Source organism: Sceloporus occidentalis, unplaced genomic scaffold, assembly GCF_023333645.1.
Source record: "Sceloporus occidentalis isolate IW3139 unplaced genomic scaffold, rSceOcc1.0.p SCAF_9, whole genome shotgun sequence".
NCBI classification, from domain to species: domain Eukaryota; kingdom Metazoa; phylum Chordata; class Lepidosauria; order Squamata; family Phrynosomatidae; genus Sceloporus; species Sceloporus occidentalis.
The window spans coordinates 49,187,173-49,211,734 of record NW_028316989.1 but is presented as its reverse complement, the minus strand read 5'-3'; the positions used below and the strand labels follow the sequence as shown (position 1 = coordinate 49,211,734).

The 24,562-nt window shown below is 47.4% G+C and overlaps 2 protein-coding genes across 4 annotated transcripts; both read right to left on the bottom strand.

Annotated features, from left to right (window-relative positions):
- Positions 1–424: 424 nt before the first annotated feature.
- Positions 425–23,317, bottom strand: SPG11 (SPG11 vesicle trafficking associated, spatacsin). Of its 3 annotated transcripts, XM_089539367.1 has the most exons (38): positions 23,088–23,317; positions 21,394–21,589; positions 20,941–21,078; positions 19,803–20,254; positions 19,459–19,604; positions 19,248–19,380; positions 18,823–18,978; positions 18,556–18,734; positions 17,882–18,058; positions 17,158–17,229; positions 16,540–16,667; positions 16,026–16,186; positions 15,281–15,479; positions 14,977–15,180; positions 14,651–14,757; positions 13,890–14,035; positions 13,467–13,619; positions 12,971–13,037; positions 12,268–12,433; positions 11,669–11,874; positions 11,351–11,459; positions 10,971–11,130; positions 9,862–10,128; positions 9,495–9,695; positions 8,958–9,065; positions 8,315–8,477; positions 7,780–7,994; positions 6,386–7,160; positions 5,578–5,720; positions 5,216–5,417; positions 4,747–4,884; positions 4,226–4,359; positions 3,621–3,728; positions 2,793–2,961; positions 2,466–2,554; positions 1,792–1,947; positions 1,334–1,485; positions 425–1,069 (listed from the first exon to the last, which is right to left on the bottom strand). In XM_089539367.1, the coding sequence occupies exons 3-38, from the start codon at positions 20,973–20,975 to the stop codon at positions 889–891; spliced, it is 6,357 nt and encodes a 2,118-aa protein (XP_089395493.1). In that variant the 5' UTR covers positions 20,976–21,078; positions 21,394–21,589; positions 23,088–23,317; the 3' UTR covers positions 425–888. The 3 variants fall into 3 exon arrangements, with proteins under 3 accessions (XP_089395493.1, XP_089395491.1, XP_089395492.1); XM_089539365.1 differs by lacking the exons at positions 21,394–21,589; positions 23,088–23,317 and having other exon boundaries at positions 19,287–19,380; positions 20,941–21,061; XM_089539366.1 differs by lacking the exons at positions 19,803–20,254; positions 20,941–21,078; positions 21,394–21,589; positions 23,088–23,317 and having other exon boundaries at positions 19,248–19,376; positions 19,459–19,537.
- LOC149307518 (spatacsin-like) lies at positions 23,011–24,498 on the bottom strand. Its single transcript, XM_089538324.1, has 3 exons — positions 24,284–24,498; positions 23,738–23,934; positions 23,011–23,318 (listed from the first exon to the last, which is right to left on the bottom strand). Exons 1-3 carry the CDS (start codon positions 24,496–24,498, stop codon positions 23,011–23,013), a joined length of 720 nt encoding a protein of 239 aa, XP_089394450.1.
- Between the last annotated feature and the right edge of the window lie 64 nt (positions 24,499–24,562).

Genomic DNA, 24,562 nt, shown 5'->3' with positions numbered 1-24,562 from the left:
CTGCGTAAATGTGGCTGTAGGTTGCCTAGAGTGTGGGCCTAGGAAGCCTCAGACATTCAGATGGCAACGCTGAAAAGTCTTCTCACCCCCCCCCCCCAAAGGAATCAAAGACTGCAGTGTGTGGGACATTGGATAAAAACAGGCACTTGGGGACATGACTCACTCTTGACTGTGTGAACCCTTCAGTGCGACTAGACCTAGGTCCCACTATCTCAGACACCAATGCATTGCTTTGCATTTATCCAGAACAAAGGTATTTCCCAGGAACTGTTTAAAAGGATGTCATGGCTCCCTCTTTCATGGAAAAGGAATGGCAGCTGCTCATGACCAACTAGAACATTGTGGACAAACCCCTTTGGATTATACCTGAAGATTTCTGAGACTCACCTGTACCTGAAATAATTTTACAACATTATGTGAAACGTCTTGTAAAGGTTCTTTTTTAATGTGTTCAAAATTAATACTGAACAGACATTTTTATAAAGCAAGTCAGTCTTTCATATTTATATTATTTAGGCTTATTTGCATTGGGGGGGGGGAGTGGGAGCAGCTCCTGCAGATAAAGGGCACCCTTCTCATTTTGTAACTCAGAAGCTTAGCTGAAGGCTGCCTTTGAGGCATGGCAATATCTGCCTTTAGGAGGAGCAGCTCCAAACAAGAACTCATACAAACATTCATTTCCGACTGTCGATATCGGTTTGAATTCTATTCTGCAGTTAATAAACTCCCACCTTGCTTTTTAGCACAACCAATATAATTGGGAATAGTGCTGCAGTGTGTTTGGTATGTTTCAGATACTGAAAATCTTAGCTGCTCACCCAAAGGTGCCTTCTGGCCCAGCTGGAATGTCTCATGCTATCCCTCGGCTTGTGGCTCTTCTTAGGTACTCTAGTTTGCCAACAGGTCATTCAAGCAGCAGCCTGTCTGAGCATCCTTGAGGAGCATGTTCACTACATCGTAGAACTGGTTGTCGTACGCAAGTTTGTAATAGACATAGATGTCGTCGCAATAGGTCAAGAGCTTCTTCAGGTTTCTCAGGGCAGGCTCACTGCTTGGGTGCTGCTTGAGCCTGGAACAGGAAAGGTACCAGGTGAACAGAGGGCCAGACCCCAGAACCACCAACCCTCAGAGAAGCCTGCTCTTCCTGTTCAGCCTCCACTGTTAAACTGCAACAGAAGAGGAAAACGCAGTGTCTGCCCATGGGAGAAAGCCAGCAAGGTGCCAGCAGAGCAATAGCCTTCCTCCCTTTCAGCTCATCTGTGGTGAAGGAGGACAGCATGAAGCCAAGGAGCCACAGACCCATTTTGGGGGAGAATTTGCCTGGCAGACTCACTTGCGGGCAATCTCCTCGATGATGCTGGCTTTGAGCAAGCCCCGCTGCTTGTACTCCTCCAAGTAGTTGAAGTCACCCTTCACAATCACTTGCTGGTAGAGGACCTCTGCCCAGTCAGGGACAAAGTCATAGGCTTCAGCCACAATGGCAGCCTGCAGAGGGAGGGAAGAGAAATCCCAGCCTGCATCAGCCCTTAATTTCTTTTAGCAGGTGAGAAATTGCAGAGAGGCAAGAAGTAATAAAAGCCCAATCTGCTCCATCAACCGTGAAGCTAAGGGCCTTTAGGCTTGTCAGTGGAGTGGAGGGCACCTTTCGAATTGCCAGCAGTCCCAAAAGCCTGGCTATTTCCCACAAGGCACATCTAGCCAGGCTCTCGGAAAGTGAGCCCTTCAGACTTCAAAGATAAATCCAAGCACGCCATCGCTGTCATAGACTATGGTAGGTGAGAGGCTCCTCACCTGGTAGAACCTGGGCAAGGACATGAGGCACTCCAGCAGACTCCTCCTGCTCAGGTTGATCAGCTTTGTGCTCTGGTTGGTGTTGAGAAAATGGAGCTGCAGCGTAATGAGTTTGGTCAGCCGGTTACAGCGCAAGGACTGGCGCACACAGAAGTCCTAGAGTGAAATGGGCATAGAGAAGAAAAAAAGAAACCATCGTTGCATTGGCATTTCTTGCTGGATATAAATTAGACTGGGACACAACTGAGTGGTAAAGAGGCCTTACTCATATCCTAGCTGGACTGATCACCAAAGCATTGTTTCACCATCGTTGAGCCACAGTCCATCTGGAGAAGAATATTTCTCTCTCAAAGGCTTTTGGCAGAAGGACCAGACTTGCTTAGATGCAGGCACAAAACTACCCACTAACAACAGCCATTTCATTCTATTAGTTCCAGCCCAATTTTCTAGTTCATCAAGGTCCTTTTATATTCTGTTCTTATCTTCCAATTCTTTGGTACCTTTCCAGTTCTGCATCATCCACACTGAGTCCAAGGGCTAGAAACGCCCTTTCAAAGGCCATGAGGCTGAGCTGGGTGACAGATAGCTGTTCTCGCCATGAACCGCATGGTACAGAACACAATAACCCCTGAAATCTGCCCATGACGATTCCTCCAGCACTAGACCACTTTTACCTTGGAATAGCTCTCGGCAGCATCAATGAAGAGCGTCAGGGCTTTCATCAGGAGTTTTTTCAGGCCTGGCACATTTTGGAGACACTCCTCTGAAAAGAAGAGATGAGGAGAGAGGGACTGACTGGGCAGAAGGTCATGGAAGGCAGAGATGCTGCCAGCCCTGTGCCAAAGGACAAAATCCAGAAGAGGCAGCCAGCAAGGGTGACTCAGATGCAAGAATGCAAGCTCCCTTATTAAGGGCCCAAAGGATGCAGTACCCACTCAGTAAACCAATGCCCTTTCCAAGTGAGTTGTGGTTTCCACCTCTGGGGGGCAGGGGGTACTCACCCCATGGCTGGGATTCAATGAGCTTCAGCTGGATGTGAGCTGCCGCCTCATGGTTCTCCCCGATTTCCCGGCACATGCTGAAGCAGAGCGCAATCATGTTGTGCTTCTCGCTGTCCCCCGGGCGGCAGCGCTTGATGTAGTCTAGCAGGGCCGTCTTGAGCGTCCCGCTCTGCCAAACAGGTGAATGGGCACACAGATTAGGAAGGAGATGTGGGGGGGGGGGGTGTCCCTTATTTTATTTTTTTCAAAGGGTTGTGACTTGAAACCTGGCCAGCTCCAATTCTCAGGTAAAAGGCCCCTGGAAGTGAGCAGCCCCCTGCCTCTGTGCCAGAGCTCAAGGGAAGCATGGCTTCAGAAGAACAAGAGCCAGGTGTCACATGTTATGGGCTGTGGATGGTACAGATTTCTGTAAGAACTGCCTATAAACAACCAGCTTGTGTGTGAATGAATGAGGGAGAGTTGGAACTGTACAGTTTGGGGAGAGCATGGGCATTCTGGCATGAGAATGCAAGGAGGTCATGGTGGTGAAGTCTATCTCCCTCTTAGGAAAACCCTTCAGCTACAAAAAGCAGCAACAACACAAAACCCCGAGGTGTCATGGACCCGCCAAAAACCCTGCTGGATCACCCTCTCCCTCAACTTCACTGAAGATCATGCCAACATGTGATGATGTGGAGGGCGAAGAAGAGGGACTGGATTAAACAGCAACCAGATGAAAATCAGGGTCTGTTTCCAGACTCCAGTGTCTGAATCCGGATCACTGTCCCTCTGAGATAAGGGCTGGGGCTTGGGGATTGAGGAAGGGTGGGCTGCATCTATCATACGTACCGGATCCAGCTTCTTTCTCATCAGCACCTCAAAGTAGTGCTTCTCATGTAGCAGGTCGAAGATGTACGTCATCTCGTTGTATCTGCCAATGCCAGTAAGGAGCCGGACCTTGGGGAAAGAACAGCCTTGGCATCACTGCAGGCCCCAGAAACAAAGCTGGGAAAGAGAGCATGTTATGAGGGGGCAGGGCCTTCCTGGTGGGAAGAGTAGCTTCCTGTGGAACTATGCTTGCTCAGCAGCCTCCTGAATGTCACCTGAGCTACAGACAGATGCTGAGGGCAAGAACTGCACCCCCTTGGAGACCAAGTGGCTGGAAACGGGAGATGAGCAGTTATTCTACCAAGACCAAGGGAGAGATGCTCACTATCCCTCTCCTTGTTGTAGAAGGCTGGTCCCTGGTCAGAGAAGCCTCCTGTGGTCTTGTAGTCACCCAAATCAATGGCAAGCACCTCAGAGCTATGGAATACTGCACCAAAAAAAAGGCCTCCCAAACTCAGTGAGCCAAGGAATCACCAGGCCCCAAAGCTGGCTGAAGCTCCTACATGCCTAAGCCCAAGGGAGACATAGCAAAGGCAACCAAGAGGTGTTTTGGGGGATCTACGTACCACAAGCCCATACTCTTCGCTGGGTGCCAAGTGTTCATCTGTGAGCAGCCTGGCAGCTTGGAGGACACGCGTAATCCCTTCCATGTGGCAAGTCAAGCTGAAACAATTGTGGGCCAGGATCAGGAGCTCTGTAGCTGAGGAAGGTGAGGAGCTCAAGTCAGTAAGCCTTTGGCATTTAGATGTTTCAAAATACGAACAAATGCAGGAATAGGCTTACGATACATTCTCCATTGCCACAAATTGGGTAGCAGTCAGTTCCTCATCTGCTGAATGGGAATCAACCACAAACCTTCCAGACACATTTGGGGGGGGGGGGGGGCACATATGCCGAGACAAACTCAATTCCAAGCACTGAGAAGTCTAGACAGGAGACTGGGACCTTGTTCCTTGTTACCTTGAAATCAGTCACATATTATGAAAGTAATAATTGTGAAAGTAATTACACATTACTCTTCCAGAGACTGCATTTCTGGAGATTTGGGGATCTGTGTGGCCACCCCACCTGTCCATCCCTGACTTACTGCAAGCAAGCTCTCCAGGGGGCACCGATGCAATTTTATCCAACAGCTTCATGCCAACCAGGATGCGGTCGGGGCACAGTTTGGCCAGCTGCAGAAATGCCTCACTCTCTTCTGCGGGATTCAGGACCTGCTTTTGCCCTGGGCAAATGGACAAGACAGGCAGTCAGCGAAGAGCATCCTGCTCACAACGTGTTTTTGAACTGATGACAAGGCCACTGGGTCTTCTATCCAACACCCACTCCAAGAATTCTTTCTTCATCCAGGTATGACCTCTCCCACCTCCATCCAAGGCAGTGACTTCAATTCCAAGCTCATTGCAGCTGCAGTGCTTAAAATGACATGTGGGCAAGGTTCCTCAGGCCACGGTCCTATTCTATGGCCAGTTCCAAGATGGGACATAGCAAGATTCAGAGTGACAAACCATCCAGAGCTGACCAGGCAGGGAAGCCAAAACGAAGACTGGACTCACCGTCTTTTCTGTGCGATGGTGCCAGCAGCTCCCGCATGACTTCATCCGCCACAAGCTCTGCCACATTCTCTGGCCCCAGCCCCTGGGTGCTGATAAATGCCTGGGCCCTTTTGCACCTGTCCGGCTGCTGAGATGACAGGATTACCCGGAGGAGCTTCTCAGGGTCATGTGCAGAGATCTCACTGAAGGAGCAGCCTAGCTCCTGCAAAACACCATGGAGAAGGAGAGGAGCATGCCATCTGCCTGCCAGCCATACCGGAGGGATGAGTCCCCATGGGGAGCCTGGTAGGCTTGACCCCTTAACCCCTTTCCTATGCTTCCCATCCACCACAGCCCCTTTCCTGTTCCAGAGACACACATACCTTAGCCAGTTCGTAGAGGCAGAGCACCTGTCGGCAGTAGTTCCGTCCATGGACACACTGCGCTGTCAGTGCCTGCAAGCCGCCCACAATCTCACTGTTTGCACATGAGACCCCCACAAAGGACCAGCCCTCCAGGCTTGAGGCTGAAAACAAAATCAAGATTCTGGAAGCAGGGACCAGGAAGGCTGATTACTAAATGCAAAGCAGGAAGAAGGCTGGCCGGAACAGCTGGCAGAGGGGGAAGGAAAAAGGCCAAGCGAGACAAGGACCCCCCCCCCCCTCCACCTGCTGCCTAGGCTAAGGAGCTGCAGAGTGACTGGTCCTCTGAAGACCCTCAGAGACTTTCAGTTCTTGAGACTTTCAGCCTTAATCACACCTCTCCACCTGTTTCTCTGAAGAAACCAAGTGATATCCACTTTGGAATGTCTGAACTGCACCCCTGAAAGTAGGAGACTCAACGTGGGAAATGTCTGCCATTGCTAAGAATGGCTAGGGACAACAACCTACTCTTTCTCCTGATCACTGGCACTGCCAGGGTTGAGGGACACCTGGGCAAGGTATCACCTGTGTCTCCTACCAGGGAGGCCGAGTGAAAAAACACAAAGTGGCCCTGCCTGCTAAAACGGGCAGGGGCATTACTATGAAAAGGTTTTTATTATTATTTACAGGAGAACTGCATTTATCTGTTTTAGGTCAGTGCTGCCCTCCACACACCAATACCCAACAAAAAGCCTAAAGCCTACAAGCCAGAGGAGGAGAGCCTGGAGCTCAGGGAAGGCATCTGCCAGAGGCGGCATTTGTTACTTACTGCTCTGCAGCCGGTTCTTCTGAGGCACCTCCTCCCCATCCTTCTTCTTCTCCTCCTCCTTGCTTCCCCCCTTTTCCTGGGCTGCAAGGATTGCTTGGATCTCTGGGTGAAACCAGCTCTGGGGGGCTTCTTCGGAGGCCAGTGCACGGCAGTGGAGGACCAGCGAGACGTCTCTGCTGTAGAAGTTGAAATAGCGGGAAACACGGCTGGCTTCGTGCACGCTGCCCTCATCCAGGAGGCGGCCAATCAAGCAGCTCAGCGATTCCACTTCCGCGCCCAGAAGCGGATCTGGGGAGGCATCGGGGTGCGGTAAGCCCTCAAGCCGCAAGTACTCAGGCACATTTAAAGCAGCCAACTTGGAAAAAGAGAACTCCCTGGCTAAGGAGTCAAAGGACAGCTCGCCAGTCACTGAAATCTGGTGGGTAAAGGTACGCTGGGCTTGCACTGTGCTCTGGCTCAAAGCCTGCTGGGTGATGCAGCAAAGCCAAATCTCCTTCTCTATGCGTTCAAGCTCACTGAGTGGAACAGGGTCACTTTTGGCCAGCCAGTGGCCAGCCAAGGTAAGCAGAAGCTGCCTCTCCAGAAGGCTGCAAGTTCTCTCTCCACCCGCCGGTTCTGACACGCTTTCTGCCTGAGCCAAGAAGAAGTCAGAGGCGGCTTGCTTTGAGATGGCATTTCTCACATAGTTCTCGTGACACTTCTTCCAGAACTCGATCCTTGTCCGCTTCTGGGGCCAGTGGCCAATCTGTTTCAGGTGGCATATATTCTGGAGCACCTACAAAGCACACAGAAAGGGATTAGAAGGATTCTCATGGCATTCAATTGGAAAGGCTTTAACTACTCCAAATTGGAGTACACAGGTTAAGGAAGGAAAGAACATCTACACCCCATCACTCAAAAGACAGGCTGCGAGCCATTTGGCACCCCCTCGGCTTGCCAATTCTGCTTGCTTCTCCCTCTTCACTGCCCCAGACACTCCATTCTTGGTTCCTGGGCTACCTCAATAACAAACTCATTTATGGGCAGAAAATGGTAGGCACACTGAGAGCTGGGATAAAGCTGCCAGCCAGCAGAAATATTAATGATTTATGTCACAGAATCACAGTCATGGAGTCGGAAGAGACCTCAAGGGCTGTCCAGTCCAACCCCCTTCTGCCATGCAGGAACACACACTCAAAGCACTCCTGAAAGACTAGGCAGCTTATGTTTACAAAAAAATCCCAAAGTGGTTCACAATAAAACGAGATTCAATGTGGGCAGTAGCTAAAAGAAGAGGTAAAAGAAAGAGGTGACAGGCTACCCATTTTCTAATTCTGCCAGACATAAAGAAACAGAGCACAACCAAATCATAAAGACTGGCAAGGCTGAGCAGATTCAAAGCAGCTCTCGCACACCTCCTGGATCACCACGTTGTCCACAGGCAGCTCCGCCAGTTCCGCCACGCTCCGTGCCACGGAGAAAGAGTTCCTCTCTTGCAGTTGCCCCAAAATTCTTCTGCATTCTTTCTGGAAGTTCTCAGGGGTATAATTGCTGAGAAGGGCACGATCCACCGAGACGGGTGAGCCCTTCAAGATGCGGGTGAGGGCACTCAGCTTCTTCATATCTGGCCCTAAATCCAAACACACACACACAAAACAACCCATGAAAAAGCTTTACTGCAGAGAAGACAATTTGTATGAGAGCCTTTTGGTAAGGAGCAAATGGATGTCTGAACCAACCTGCCCTCTGTGATGGCTGTTCAAAGGGCTGCCCTAAATGCAGAACACGTTTGCAGGTGAAATCTTTTTTAGTTATACCTTGTAAGTTCAAAGGGTTCCTGAGACCAAACACTGAAAAACTGTGCCTGGGATCAGATAAATTAAAAAATGTAGACCAAACAACCAGCCTATCTGGACAATAAAATTCAATGAAGAGAAAAGCTGTTCTTACCATGAGGAAGAATGGTGTCTGTATCTGCAAAAAGCTGAAGGAGTTTTCCCAGCTCATACTCTGTCCTACACTGCTGTAGCATCAGTTCAAGAAGAAATGAGGCCTGCAACTCCAGCCAGGGTAATGGTAGGGTGGGATCTGGCAGCTCAAGTGTGCCTTGAAGCTGTGGAGAAATAAACATGCAAAATAAGCAAGATCCCAAAAATGCTCCTCTCCACAGCCACCCTCCTCCTTCAACTATGGCACAAATTAAGCCAACTGACAGCAGCCAAGGCTTGGGAAACGAGAAGCTGCATGCTCCTGCCATTCCTTCCACCTTCTTATCTTAAACCTTGGCTGCTGGATGTGTGATCTGCCTGCATGGGATGGTCCATGGGATAGTCTTCCCTATGGAGATCCAAGGACTTTGCTGGCAGTGTTGCTTCTTCTAAATCTGGAGGTTCTGGGGGCGCTTTGCCACCCACCACCAAAATAGCCAGATTATCAAGAAGGGTGCGGGCAGTATTTAAGAACAATGGACCTGGCAGGAAGAATGCAGGCTGTGGGCTACATGTCCCATTCTGTTAAGCACCGACTTTGTAACAATTTAACTATCCATATCAGAATCTTGAACTTACTCAGAGTGAATGAAGTTCTATCTTACCTTCGAAAGACTGTCTTGAAATGCAAGGAGCTTGGTTGAGGCTTCACTGTAATTCTTGTAATCCATGCATAATTCATATACGTCCAGCATCATCTTCAAAGGGGAATCCTTAATATAGCAACACAACAGCACACACAAGGTTTTCAGTCAGATGTTCCACCCAAAGTTGGCTGCATAATTCTCTTTTAAAAAACGCTCCATCTCTCTCCCCAGTCCAGCTCTTGAAACCATAACCACAAGAAGGACTAGGATGTGATAGGTCTTTAAATCAGAGTTAACAAAGTTGATCTGGGCTGCTGTTTGCCCTCTATCTTAAGAAATTGTCCAAGTGTGGATGTGAGAAAGGAGAGCTGTGTGCCCCGAGCAGTTGTCTTGTGAATTTACACATTCTTTAGAAAAGTGATGAAGTGCAAGCAAAGAGAGGTTTCAGTCAGGCCTGCTGGAACTAATGGGAGGTTTCCAGAGCACCCATAAAGAGCAAGCAGGCAGAGCCTAAAGGTCTACTAAACCTCAGCTAGGAACAACTGAAAGGGTTACCTTCAGAAAGAACTGAAAGCCAAGACGAAGTGTTCGGCTCCTCTGCCTCCTTAAAAGCGTCTGCCAGAGGGTGGCCAAGTCCATAAGATGCCACTCATGGGTTTCAAGGGAGCCTTCGATGAGATCTGTCACTTCTGCCATGGTGGAGCTGTCTAAGGATGTTATTATCCAAACACAGAGACAATGGATAATAGGGGCATCCTGGCAAGTTGGGAACACATAAGCACAGAGGAGGGATGCAGAGAAAGAGAGAGATTGAGAGATCAAGCGACCCATGTTTAGCAATGGAGATGCAACAGTTTCTAGGAAGTCATGGCAAGACTCAATGTATCATTGTGCCACTGCCTTGCCATTAGAGAATATGTACCTGGAAGCATGCTGCCAGCGTACTCAAGACAGGTACATGGTGCTTCACTGCTTCACCCAGAAGGTAACGCCAGGGATGAGGCTGCTTCTGACACTGCAGCAGAATGTAAAAGAGCTCATCCGTGTTTGACTTTGGCTCCCGCTTTAGTGGGTTGGAGCTGCTCCCTTGGTTTTCCAGCTGAGAGCAGTCTGAGGTCTGCAGAGTCTCCAAGGCCAGCCTCATGTGATCTTGCAAAGGACAGGGGAAGTCCTGGAGGATGGGGATCACCTGGGAAATGGGAAAGAACAAGTAGGCATCTAGATATATGGCATGAGCAAACAGCCTTGAAGGACTAATTAGCAATGGTTTACTATTATCTTGACCTAAAGAATAAGAGAAGAGAAATGTGGCAGCACCTTTAAGAATACCCCCCTCCCACACACACGCATTTGGTATCATCTGTAAATGTAATAAGCATGCCTTCAACTCCATCATTTAAATCACTTAATAAGGATTTTAAACAACACTGGGTCCAGGACAGAATCCTGACAGACTCCACTAATCACTTATCTCCAAGATGAAGGGCGACCGTATGTGAACACTCTCTAGATTCAGTCAACTAATGATGACAGAAGCACTGTCTAATCCTCAATTAACCAGCATGACTGAAAAAAATATCATGGGGGGCTTTGTCAAAAGCCTTACTGAAATCTAGATATGCTACATCCACAGATCCCCTGATCTACCAAGCTTGTAACTTTATCTTTTTTAGATAAAGAGAAACAATTTAGTATGACTTGTTTTTGAGAAAGCCACATTGGCTCTTAGGAACCACAGCATTCCTTTCTAAGTGTGTAAAGACTGTCAATTACCATCCTAGAACCTCTCCTGGTATTGATCCCAAGCTGAATGTATCCATAGTGATACAGATCTGCCTCCATCTTTCTGCTGCAAGGATGGATGAAAACAAACTATCCATAACTGATCTTTTCTTCCATTAGTGTTATGGAATTTTCTTCCAAGCTTTTTCTGTTCAAAGAGACTGTCTTCTAGAGCTGGAAAAACCATAGAGCAAACCTCAAACTCTGACAAATATGGCTGGACCAACATAGCCTCCAGTGGCTCCTCACCTCACTTAGTTGGTAGCCATACATCTGGGCTTCAATGATAAACTGCAGCCACTTGTTGGACCTAGCACACACTTTCAGGTAAGATGGACTCAGCTTGATGTTGTGGAGCCGGCAAAACTGGACCACCAAAGACCACTGCTTTCTTGCATCACTGGATGTCCTACAGAGAAAAGCAGCATGCACCCTGAGAGGTGAGAAAGCTATGACCACTGCCCCAGTCTAGCAAACAAGGTGGGTCTGATGGTGTTTTGTTACTCCACTTATACTGGACATAGGCAACTTGATGTGCAGTGATAACAGCAGCAGAGGAGCCACTCAACTTTCCCTCTCTAAGAGGTTAACTTTCTGGTGATGAGGCAGAGAAAGCTCAAGCTGCTCACTTTTCTGTGTCTTGATGCTCAATTTTATCCCAAACTGCTTCCTCCAAGCAGAGAAGGAGCTCTTCTGCTGCTGTCTTTTGTCCACTAGCGAGCTCCGTTAGCTTTTCAACTGCAAAAAGAACAGATAAAGCATTTTGATGTGGCTGCACCTCCATGTTGACAAAGCAAACTTTAAAAAAAAAACATTCAAGTACAGACCTACTGCAGTTCTGGGCCCACACAGAACCTCTCCAACAAAGTATGAAGCTCATATTCATTCCATGATGAAAACAAGATACTGTACTTGGATGTAAAAGAATTCAGGAGGGGGGAAATTACCCAAGGACTGCCTGATAGAGTTGTGCTGAGGCTCCTCTCTTCTAGACATGAAGCTCAAGATTACATTTGCAGCTTTAACATCCACCCGGAGTTTCAGGCTGTCCAAGCCCAGCAGCTCCAAAAAGCAGACACAGGCTGCAGCCACAGAAGGCACATAAAAGGAAGAGAGAGCCAAAGAGTAGGCCTCAGTGCCTGCTTGCTGGATCCTAAAGAAAGAAAGATAGAAAGAAAGAAGCTGAAACTTTCTTTCAAACAGCATAAAAAGAGAGACTGGAACACAAGGGCCCAACTGAGAACACACTTGAAAACCAATCATTCTAGGTATGTGCAAGTAAAGTGAAGCTCTGGTTGTTTCTCCCTTGTTCTGCGCTTTCATTACTGCAGATTGTTGTCTGTTTATTTACAGATTAATATCCAGTCTTATAAGGATGACTCCTCAGAAAGCAACTAACAAATGTTTAAAGCAATTAAATTGGATTAAAGTTGGTCATGCAACACATACTTTTCTTTTTTAATTGAAAAACTGGCAATATTTGTACGATTTTAACTTTAATGATGTCTGTGCTCTTTCTGAACCTCTGCTTCTTCAAGATACTCACAGCTGTTTTGGGGTTTTGCTCTTCACCAGCTGCTGAACTATAAAAGTCCCAAAAGCAAAAGAAGGGCGTTCATGGCGTAAGTAGTAGGAGAAGTCTAGACGTTCTACGATGGCATATTTGTTGACCAGAGTGGGGCAAGAGAAGTGAGGAAGATCACTGCAAATATCTAGGCAGACCAGGGAGAGTACACTGTGAGTCAACAGAAGACCCACACGCAAGCTGCTAAAGGCAAGTTCAACTGGTATTATTTAGCTCCTCAGCTCACCCTTTAGAACAGAGATGGAGAACCCCACTTAAACTGAACGCTACACATCTCAAAGGCAATCTCAGAAATCTCTCAAGGAGCACCTACCCAGTATGAGAGGAATGAAGCCAGAACTGGCCATGCCTACGACTACCCTCCTTTTCTCTGCTTCACACCATCATCATCATCATCATCATCATCATCATCATCATATGGGCACCTTTTTTTCTAGCACAGTGCCTCAGAAGCGAAAGGCTGGGAAGGGGCTGCAGATTTAATTTGGCCCCTGGGACTGTGGTTGCTGATTAAGTGGTACAGGGGTCCAAATAATATTTTCCTCAAACCAAAGCTCTCAGCATCTTGAGTCTATACACAGATACATTACTATCCCACTGCATAATACAGCATGAAATGCCACCTACATGTATTTAATTGAGATGTTATGTATGTGTTACTTACCGGGAATGGCAAGTGCATTTGTTGACTGCCAGCCAAACAATTTAGCAGGATCAAATGGAACTAATGACTGAAAAATCAAGACAAGACATGAATTTAATAGGATGTTTAAAACAGAGCAAACAAGTGAAATTGGATTAAGCATTTGGGGCTTCTGGCCTGTGTAGCACAGCAGCAGCAGCAGCCCCAAATATCTTGCATCAAATACCTTCCACATCAAGTTCTAATCTAGCCCCCCCCCCCCCCCCCGGCCAAGAGAAAATACCATTCTAAAGGGTGTAGAACCAACCAGAGAAACTAAGCCAAACCTGCAGAACTTCTAAAGGCTAGGTACTGCTTTGTAGAGCCCACTTCAGCATCTCCATGGGACTCAAGCCCCTGTCTCTCATTTCCCATTTCAGTCCCTTCTTCCATGAGCTCCATGATGCTAGCAGCCATCTTAACTGGACTATTGAGTTCTGTAATGTCCAAGGTTTATTTGTCCTTGTTGCAGCTGTACCTGAAGAAGATGGTAGAGAGAGATGTCAGGAGGCAGGAGTCCATGCAAGGTGCACTGGGGGAAGAGGGCCGCTCTGAGCTTGGGATAAGGCGCAAGGGCCATTCGGAAGAGCTGGGTATCCACCTTCTCTCCTCTGTCTCCATTCCGAACAACCTACAACAAAGAAGGAGCCAGCTACAGTTGCAAGGACAAGAGGACAGAACAGGTCACTGACACTTTCCAGAGTGTCTGGCACAAGGTTTATTTGCATCTAAGAAGACAAGAACATGCTCCATCTTTCAAAATCTTATAACGCTACAGGAGCCACCATGTGGAACAGGAGTCTGGTCTGACCAGGGCTCCTCTTACCCTTTTAACATTTTCTGCCAGATTAACAGGGACCAAAACCCTCTTACAAGACCTTGCAAATACTCCACAGCTCACCTGGTCAATTCCTCCAGATGTATACATGGTTGTGGCAAGGGCAAGAAGTGTCCGTCCCTCCAACAGCATAGTACTCACACTGGCCTGGTTGCTAGGAATTAAGATTTGAGCATTTGCTAGACTTGCCTGGAAAATCAAATTGGCATCTGGGGTGGAGGAGAAGAAACAACAGTAGTATTACCGCTGAGAGAAATTCATACACAACAGTCTTTAAATGGCTTGAATATATTCCCCCAGCTCACTGCTGAAGAGGGGGCACCCACATAAGGACTTCTGAGGATATTCTGGGGAAACGTCTATGGCCTCAGGAGGCCTTTTAGCTATCCTGCTCCCACCCGATTGAGGGCTTGAAGGGACAAGGCCTTCTGAATGGAGTCTGGGAGTTAGCTGGGGGTCAGTGCAGTTTGAGTAAACACATGGAAGACTCAGCCTCCACGACAACAGCTTGGACCAGTTGTAGCATGTAGAATTTCCTATACAATACTGCAGAAAGTTAAGCAGGTGGCTCAGAGCATGTCTGACAATGGCTGGGTCCCCTCTTTGGTAGAAGAGATACCAGAATGTCAAATGAAGCAGCTAAAAGGTGCTTCTGCTCACAACCATCACCTGAACACCCTAAAGCAAAGGCAGGTCCAGGTGAGCCTGCCTGCCCTCCACCTGTCAGAAGGACTGGGAGAGCTCCTGGCTCTCCATCTTCCCTTCCATCAGACCTGTCAGAAAACATTCTTAGATACAACAGAGTCATAAATACAGATTCCTACCTCCAGGACTGCTGGCAATGCTTCGGCAGTACACTAGAAATTCAAACCAAGGATGAGCTTCATGCAGTGCTTTATCATTCAAAATGGGGCAGTTTGAAGAAAATAAACTGTAGAGAAAATGAAGAGGAAAACCTCAGTATTACACATCATAAAGAAAAAAGCAAGTTCTCCCCACTCTCCAACCCACCCAAAATATGGGCTGGTGTCTGGGGACCGTGTAGCACTGGCTTGACAAATCTTGCTTTGGAGTTGATGTTCTTTTTATCTGCTACACAATACTGTGCCCCCCCCCCCCCCGCAAAAAAATATTTGGCATGTATTCCTACCTGTAATAGTCTAAATAAGTGTAAAGAAGATGATCCAGTCCATGTTCTAAACAATAAAGGACAAAACAGCTGTGGAAATCTAAGCCACCAGAAGTCGTATATCTTGGAACAGGATGAGGATTCTGCATCACTCCTCCAACAAGAGTCAGTCTTTGGAGAAGGCATTCAAAATTGTCCAGCTCGGCTGGTATGAAAGTCCCATTCCTAGCAAGACAAACACAGTCAGAGTTGCATCCCAAACAAGCAGCGGAGGCTTCAAGTAATAAATGAGATTAGCAAAACTTGACAGAAAGCAGTCACACACCTGGCCAGGTTATCCAAGATTTCATTTCGCATGTAACGGCTGCACAACGTACTCTGATTTATGGTCTCTATAGTTAGTTGGGGCCATTTCGTGCTGCCATCTTGTTGCTGAGCATCTGTAATCCATGAACTAATATTTGCCCAGTCATGCCAAGATGTCAGATACATCCACAGAACCTCTGGATTACATGACTTCAGGTCTGTTTTTGAAAATATTCAACATATATGGTTAGTGTAAATGCTTGTAGCTACACACATAAATAGAATGACAATCCTTGTTATCAGAGCTAAATAAAATATTCCTAGCTTGGAATCAAATACAAATACTGTACAAGGAAAAAATAAAAGTGTACAGAGGCCAATTGGTTTTGGGCACAATCCAAAATGTCAGTGATTACCTTGAAGGACCTACTTGAATCGAGGATATCTGGGGAGCCTAACACCTTCCCACTTTCTATCTATTGTAGAAGTTCTTGCTCTTGACACCAATGAAACAAATTAAGCCAAGGAAAAATATCTTTTTAGTAATGCTGCCTGGACTACTATGTATTTCACCCCATGGCTTCTGTTAGGCTGTGATTCTCCTTGTTTTTCTCCAGGTGGCAAGCATCTGCTGTGGTGGACATAGGATTTTTAAATGTATTTGAATAGTGTATTCTTATTTGTTAGACCTATTCTGTTGTGTTAATTGTTATAGGCTGTTCTAAAAACATCATATTATACCACAGTTCCAAAATACTTCCCACCTTCATCAGATCGTTTAGGCAGGAGAATCATTTCTTGCGTAAGCTGATCCCACCATTGAGCCCAGTTTAAGAGAACTCTCTGCTTCTTGTCTTCATCACGATTCAAAAGTGCACCCAAAGTGGCAATGTGGGTAGAAAGGTCTTGTTCTTTCTTCCAGTACCTACAAATTAAAACAAAGCAGCTTAATAAATCCCATTTCATTTATAGAGTCTTCCCAAACGAGTTCACATTTGTCAGTTTGTTCCAAAGGAAACCAAGTTTGTAACAGAAACTAACTCATCGTACACACACCAGAGGAAGAGAAAGGAACGCAATGCAGATCATCGAGAGTTTGTCATTTAGTTGTTAGGCTGGAATAGCCAACAGCTGGTTGCTGAGAAGGAAAACTGTCTTCCTCTTTCCACAGCCTGGAAGTCTGCAGCTAGAGTCTATCAGAGCCCCCGCTTCTACATGGCTAGACTGAACATTCAGGAAAACATACATGTGTTCTGATTTTTGATGAACATGCATTACCTGGACTGGCCTGTACTCTCTCCATTCTCCTGAATGGCTCCCGAATAAACATTTTCCACCTGATGCACCAAGTCTATGATTTCCTTCTCAGTTTCAGAAAAACAGTTTTCCTCTTGCAGCCTGTCCACCTTTGGAATCAGATCAAAACAGGGGTGTATTGAAAAGCCATGAGATAACACACACTTCCAAAAGTGGTGCATTATCAAATCACAGATATAGCCAGGATAAGGGACTGGGAATCAGCTGGACTAAAAGAGCGAGTGGGTGCCTCATCCTCACTTATAGTAACAGACAATGATGTGAACAACAAGGATTTCTGCTTCAGGCTCTAATGCCAAAGATAAAATTCAGTCACCTCTGAGGCTTGGGTGAAAGCTAACACAGTTTCCGAGAGAGAAAGAGCAAATAGGGAAGCAGCAGGCTCCAAGAATCATACTCAGCATTGCACAGATTAAGATGTATATGTAGGGATATGGCCCTCAAGAAGATAAACTACAGATGCAGTAAGGGAATGAAACACACAAACCTTGGGCTAGGCCCAAGAATTACACGTATAAGCAGGACACCTAAAAAGGACAAGAACAGTTATAGACACACACAGGTTTTTCCTGCACTCACCAAGTAGTCCCGGACATGCTGGTCACTCACATAGAAACATATCCTGCGCAGTTGCTCCTTGACATTGAAGCCCTAACAAAAATAATAAGAAAGTCTACTGTATCAGAGTGTACACAAAGCTTACATAAAGCAAGGCTTTATGGCAGAGATGAATAACTTCTTGAGGGATGGTTTCAGAAGACTGCATTGCCCCCCGCTACCACAATGAGCCATACATTCTTCCCAGCCCCAGTCACTAATGCAGCATTTGCCACAACAGCATCAGGAAGTGTACAGACCTGACACCTGCCTCACTCCTGGCAGCCGCATTCCACTTGTAAATCAGCGGTCTGAGGGGTCTGTACTTTGTTTCTAATGGGAAAGTGGCTAGGGTTTTTGCTATGGCTGCAAATTTGGCAGTGGTGACTGGGACTCATAGATTTCAGGAGTTGGCTATATCTTTTAAAGCACTAAAGGGGTTAACCGGTTTTCCAAATGGGCTTAAAAATGCTTAATTTTGCTAAATTATGCTCTGAAATACTTTTCTCCTAAATCATATTCCCCCTCCACCCCAACAATAAGCAGAACATGGAAGAAAAGGAGACAGAAACAGAAAATTACTAAGCGGCTCTATCTGTACCATGAATTTCTAAGTAAATCCAATGGCCACCTGTTTACCTCCTGAAGAAAAACTCCACCCCTCGCTATGTGTCGACACAAAGAGATGGAGACATGTCTTACTCACCATGTTCCTTAAGAGTCTGGAGGCTTCTTTTATGTCATCCTTCAACAGGGTTTTGTAAACCAGATCCAGCCCTATTCGAATCAGCTCCTTGAGATGCTGGGCAGAGTTGTGAGTCAGACGGAAAAAAGTCTGAGCCTCTGGTAACTTGTTGTTTAAAATGGCTTCAGCAACAATCCTCTGAAACGACAACGTACACCTGCTTTTTGAACAGCACTCCCTGAGATTCAAGTGTCTTTTTTAGAGGGTCTGGATGGGGAAAGGTTGTGGATAGAGAATGGCACTACTCAAGAAGAACAAGGGTACCATTCTATCAAAGCAGTTTTCAGTCATGAGATGCTAAGGGCAGCCTTAATGAGTCAGACTCAAGTTTCACCTTGTCCAGCAACTCTTGCTCAGCCCAGACAACCAGCTCTCCCAAGAGGAAGTCCACACACAAGTCAACAATTTGCTCTGCACACTATGTCCTCCCAACCCCTTGGCAGCAAGACTTCCAAAGGCATTGCCACTCTGAACCTGGAGGCTCACAGAGCCATTTCAATGAGACTCAAGGCCTCTTTTAAAGCCATCTTAGCCGGGGGGGGGGGGGGGGGGATCAATGCAGTCTGGGCAGTGAATGCCATAAACTGATCCTGTATTCTGTTTACCAATGGTTCTGGAGTATTAATACTAGTTACCTCTGTATCTAACTCTTCCCACATGTGGCTTTCTTCTATTGCAGGCACATCTTCTTCTAGATCACAGGGCAGGTTTCCAGCACTGGGTAACTTGAGCGGGAACTTTATCATAAACATCCTGAGTCTGGTGATGTAGCTGGTTAAAATATCAACACATCTGTCCAGATTTTCATCCAGTTCTGTGAAGAACAGGAGAGACGTCTGACTAAAACAATGCCTGAAGACATACCTTGGGCACGATTGCTATGCACACACAAACAGCTCCACCTTCTCTATGCGTAAAAATTTCACAGAGTTGCTTGTTCAGGAAAGACAGGGTGAGATTTAGCAGCTGCTCAGAGAAATGCTTGCTCTGCGCTTCCAAATCACTTTCTTGGATTGCCAGACACAGCAGGTCCAAAGCTGGCCTCAACTCTTTCATGTCTGTAACAGAACAATTAAAACAAATTAAAACAGGAGAATGGATTTTCACAGCAGAAATACAATCTGCCTTTGTCTTTAATAACATAACTAAAATGCCCACATTGTGTGTCCTGAAAACGCAGGACACAATCCAGATCCAGTACCTCCCCGGTCTCCGTACCCCCACAGAGCTCCTGTTCTTTTCAATGTGGCTTTGTGCAGAATTCCTTCCAATACCACAGCATAATCCTTTCACATTCCCAATATCTTATGTCCACAGTTTGACTTACTTTTCAAGTACAAATCTGACACAATGCTTGCTGGCTGACCTTGCAATGAGCAAGACGAAGAAAGACTGAAAATGTTCTCCTTGTTTTTTAAAAAGAAGTTGACAGTGTCCAGTTGACGGTTCTCTAAACCTGCCTAAACAAAGACAGGACTGCTTTTAAAGAAGGAAGCTCTCATTTTGGGGCATAGGTGGGACTAGAAAGGTTTATGTACCTCCAAGGCATGTATGGGAATTGAGCATCTTCCCCATCCATTGAGTCGACAAAGAGAATCCACAGTGCCAGCATTTCCATGGATTATCAGTCTGTTCAAGAATTCCTCTTGAGTCAAGCCAAACAAGAACAAGGAGAGACCAGACTCTAAGGGAGCATCACAAGAGAAAGAGAGAGAGAAGCTCTTCACATCTTTTGCCATAAATTGCCAACATTCACAATGCTTTGTGAAATTGAAGAGAACACCCTTGAATCACTTTCATGCTATCGCTTACAAAATATACTTAAGTCTTGAAAAGTCCCAGATGGCAGCTGTAGAATCTCAATGATAAGCAAAATGCTCACCTGAAAGGATGACACACAATTGCTCCTCTCTCTTGTTACATTCCACAAAAAAGGAATTTTTCCCCACATGACAATGCGCCATTTCCTGAGTTTCCAAATCCCACAGCACAACACTAAGTCCTTTGCACTCACTGGAGATAGTGAATAATGCACTAAAGCCTGTCACTGATTTGCACTCAAGTTTCACTGAGTCTTCTGAGTCGCCTGAATGTATGCTCTTCCATTGTCTATCCTTTTTGCTTCTGCTCGTGTTTCCCTTCCCTCTTGAATCCGAAAGAATGTAAGCCACATCTTGAAGAAGGGAGGTCTCAGAAATCTCATGAGTCCTACAGTCAGGGTGCTCTAGGTGGAGAAGATGCTGATACCAAGGAAAGGGACCGTCAGGTAACAAGTATGGAGAATAAAGCCTTTCGGTTGTGTCATGCAAAGACGACAAGTGTGCCTTCCAGGACCTGGGGAAAGGGGGGGAAACGTGCCAGCGTTTTAATCAAGGAAACAATGGGTAAAGTTTAAAAGGACACTACTTGACCTAGTCAGGATTCATAACACAAAGATAAACCAACTGAGCATCAACAATATTACAAGGGAATCTTCACCAAACGTGTCTAGACATACTGGGCATACTTCCTCAAGAGGCAGCAATAGTAGACAGTTTCATAAAGGATAGAACAGCTCTTAGATTTCATAATTAGCCTGAAACTGTTCTAAAGAAAACTGGCTGCTGAATTTTGGCAGTCTGATGCTGAAAATAAGTGGGTAAGGTCTAGGGTCACAAAACAAGGCAAGGGGCACATGTGGAGCACAGGCTATATGCAGATACATTTAAATTAATTAAAATTAATGAATGCTCAAAAACAAATAATCCGCAGGAATTCACCCTTAAGGACTCCTTAGTAGGCATACCAAGCATCAGGGTTTTGTATTTCATGACATCCTGGGGCTATAGTTCTGATATACACACCATCTCTGTAATTAATATACCAGCAGGCCAACAATCTAAGCTAATGCTCTTTCCTTTCAAACAATAAATTGGGCCAGAGCAGCTAAAGTGGCAATAACATACGAAGCAGACTTGACTAAACCTACCTGCTTCATGTGATTTCACTTACAAAGCACAGAAGTTGCCCTGTAAGCCTACCTGTCTGTTCGGAATGCATGCTGCACATGTTTCATGCTGTGCTCTGAACTTCTGAGGTCATCCTCATCTGCTCCTTTCCATTGATCTGTGGGAAGGCTGTCAAAATTTCTCTTGCAAAGTAAGTGGTCAGGATATTGTCTGTGGGCAGAGAGTCAGGTATATCTCATTATCCCTCACATTTCTTATTGCTAGCGCCCTCATTAGTCAGAAGAGGGCTGGCACCCCAGGCCACATCATTAGCAGCAGTGCCACTTCTATTATCACTACTGTCAGAGAGGAACACCTGCCACCCTCAATGTTCAATGTACCTTGCCAGCCGCTGATGCAAAATGGCACAGAATCTAAGAACCTGACCACGCTGAGCACTGCATGAAATCCAGGATAAGGCTGCATGTGGCCTTTGAGGCATCAGATCCCCAAACCCAGGTTTTTGCACATTTAATGTCAACTTACTTGAAGTATAAATGAAGGTCAACAGAAGCAACGCAATTGCAGCAATTGGCAATCACAGCCACGCTAAGGTCATACGATACATTTAACTGTGTAAGACGGGGCAGGATGTCTGCATCCTTTTCTTCTTGTCCTTCTGCTAGGTAGAGGGAAACACTGACATAGGCCAGGTATGTTCCATCTGTCGCATCAAAAAAATCTTTGCAGCCGTGTCAAAGAAAGCTCAGCTACCTAACAGTCACACACATCCAGGTTCCACCCACCCCAGGGTTTCCAGTGAACCTTTTCAGGTGAGAAAGCTATTCCCAAGGGCCAAATGCTGGGACCGGATGAGGCCAGAGCCAAAAGTGAATAGGACACACATCCTTTCCTACCCACACGCTCTGCCTTGGAGTTCTTTAAACAGACTGGATGGACATACCCTTTGGGAATGTTTTAGTTTTGTATTCCTATATGGAAAGGTGTTAGATTTAGATGGCCCTTGCTGTCCCTTCCAGCTCTCCCACCCACTCGCTTTGCACAATCCAAACCTCTGCTTTGAAGCCTATTCCCCAATCCCTGCTTTTAAAAGGTTTGCTGGGATGGGGGACACTTTGTTTACATATATGACTCTGCCCCATCCCGGATTCGCCCCTTTTCACTTGCTGCCCCTCACGCCTGGAACCTTCTTCCCCCGCGAGACACAAGAGCCATCTCTTCTTTAACCAGCTTCAAAACAGAGCTGAAGACCATTCTGTTCAGGGCAGCGTTCCCAGGCATTGCATAATTGTCACTTGCTATTTGATGTTCTTTTGTTGTCTTATTGAATCATTTCCTGTATTGCTATGTATTTATATGTATTATCCTACTAGAGAGGCCCCTTCCCCACCACCTTTCCCTTCTCCTTTTGTGTCATGTCTTTTTAGATTGTAAGCCTGAGGGCAGGGATCCGTCCAATTAAAAAGATTGTATGTACAGCGCTGTGTAAATTTACAGCGCTTTATAAATAAAGGTAAATAATAATAATAATAATTGTACTCCCTGCCCAGATATTTGCCTCATTAGGATTGGTTACAGTGAGTTTCCTTACAGAACAAATAATGAAAAGAGGAAGAGCCTGATCGGTTCCAACAGACAAAGATATTGTGGAAGGAAGAGAGGAAAATGTCATGGGAATTCTGAAAAGATTTCTGAATCATGTCAGGGAGGAAAAGTGGGGGAAAGAGGAAAATCCAAGACAGAATTTGGGGGGGGGGGGGGTCTTTACTTGCAAAGGGGGCAAGAAAGGCAGGGGGTCTTTAACAAACTTCTTAGTGTTTGTTTTTCTTTCTCCACAGGAAGGGAGAGAAGTGTTTTGCAAACCAACAGAAGCTCTGAAACTGTGCCAGATGCCACCCTCCCAGTTGGCATTTTAAGACCAGTAGATAGATGCCAAAGCCTGATAAATGCTGCATCTCTCTCCAAAACAGGGCCTGACTCCTGCTTCAAACACCTTCTCCTCTACTGTCCTCTGCCAGAAACGGGGAGCAGGAGGGGACAGTCCCCAAAATGATCTGGTTTTCCTAAAGCACTTTGGAAAGACTGGGGGAGAAGCAGGAGCAAAGCTGGCCAGGCAGCCCTAAGACCACTGCAGAAGAGGAGTCAACAGGGGAGCAGACTGGGCACTCCTGCCGAGGGCACTGGCCACCAATGCCCATGACCCATAACTTCAAGGATACATATCCATCCAGCCTCATCTAACAGGAAGAGGATGTCTCTGCAGACGGTCGCATCCGCTATCCTTTCCGACGCTTGCGGTGACAGATTGAGAACGAAGCAGTCCTTCAGCGTCACTGACTCCAGTTCTCCGGCGGGGAAAGCGAGATGCACCAGAATGAAGTTGTTGAGCAGCAGCAAAGCCTTGCCATTTTTAAAGGACAGCAGCTTCAAAGAGGAGAGTGAAGATAAACCTGCGCAATTCAATTGGGAGAAGAGGCCTTGTTTCCGTGTCCTCTGGCGGAAGAGCAAAGCTCCCAGAGAGGCAAGAGGCATAGTCTGCTTGCTCCAAGGCCAGAGGACTTTGCAGCTTTGAGTCATGCCTTCTCTCTAGGAACATCTAGGTCCGCCAGGGCAACTCTATGCTCAACTTTAACCAGAGAGTGGAAGGCTTTCATGGCCGGCACCCATAGTTTCTGGAGGCCCGAGAGATGCCCTGGGCCTTTGTGGCTCCTCCAGCGCAGCTCTATGGCCAGAGTCTGGAGAGGCCTCCTCTCGCTGGGTTTCTGTGGTGGGCGCCTTTTCCCCATCCAGAGCGGGGCCTTGTGCCCTGACCCCAGTCACTCGGGAGGGAAGGCCCTTCTGCTGGCGCTCAGAGCGGAAGGCTACTCACCGATCATCTCCCTGGAAGCCAGCAGCGCCTTCTTCATCAGCCCGTCTCCGTCCGTCGTCCTGAGAAGCGCCGCACGGCAGCTTCCAGCCTCCAGAGTCACTGCATAGAGACCCAGCCCCTGGGCCTTGCTGAGGGCGAGCAGCCGGAGGCCCTGGGCCGCCGCGGGGTCTTGGCCCTCTGCGCTCTCCCAGAGGAAGCTGGAAGGAGGAGAGCAAGGCTTTCAAAGACAGCAGTCTCTGGAGCCAGCCTTCTCATCCCCGCCTTCCTGCCCACTCCCTGGCTCCATCCCGAGGCATGCTGGGATCTGGAGTTTGCCCTGGCCCCAGTCCCGCCAAACGACCGCACAGCAGACTACAAATCCCAGAATGCCCCACCAGCCAAGGCGCTGCCACCCGCAAACCCAGCCTTCGTGGAAGCTCCTCCGCGGACTCTGCCGCACTCAGCAAGAGTTAGCGCGGCGCGGGAGGACTCCGCTTGAAGCCGCCAAGCGCCCCGTAGAACTACACTTCCCAGCATTCCCTGGCACTCAGCCTTCGCGAGCCTTACTCTGCCCAGTCTCCGCCCAGGAGCCCGGGGGCTCCGTCGCCTTCCTTCCCCCGACCGAGGGGGCCCTCCAGGCGCAGCCCCTCCGCCGCCAAGACCCCCAGCAGGGCCTCGGGGCCCCCGCGGCTGAGCTTGGCCCGACCGGCGCCGGGGCCTCGGAGGGGCGGCGGCGGCGGCGGCGGCGGCGGCAGCAGCAGGACCCTCACGGCCTCCGCCATCTTGGGGCGCTAGCCTCTGAGGCAAAGACTCCCTCTCCCAGCATGCCTCGCGAGGAGGCCGCCG

Bases quoted from the DNA above. Each gene is read 5' to 3' on its own strand.
- LOC149307518 (XM_089538324.1), bottom strand. From the start codon at position 24,498: ATGGCGGAGGCCGTGAGGGTCCTGCTGCTGCCGCCGCCGCCGCCGCCG. The intron at 23,935-24,283 runs GTAAGGCTCGCG...TCCTCCTTCCAG, and splicing joins CTGGGCGGAGACTGGGCAGA to CTTCCTCTGGGAGAGCGCAG. The intron at 23,319-23,737 runs GTGAGTAGCCTT...TGAATTGCGCAG, and splicing joins GGCTTCCAGGGAGATGATCG to GTTTATCTTCACTCTCCTCT.
- SPG11 (XM_089539367.1), bottom strand. From the start codon at position 20,975: ATGAAACATGTGCAGCATGCATTCCGAACAGACAG. The intron at 18,979-19,247 runs GTAAGTCAAACT...GTTCTGTTACAG, and splicing joins GTCAGATTTGTACTTGAAAA to ACATGAAAGAGTTGAGGCCA. The intron at 11,460-11,668 runs GTAATTTCCCCC...TTCTTTTTGCAG, and splicing joins CTCTATCAGGCAGTCCTTGG to TTGAAAAGCTAACGGAGCTC.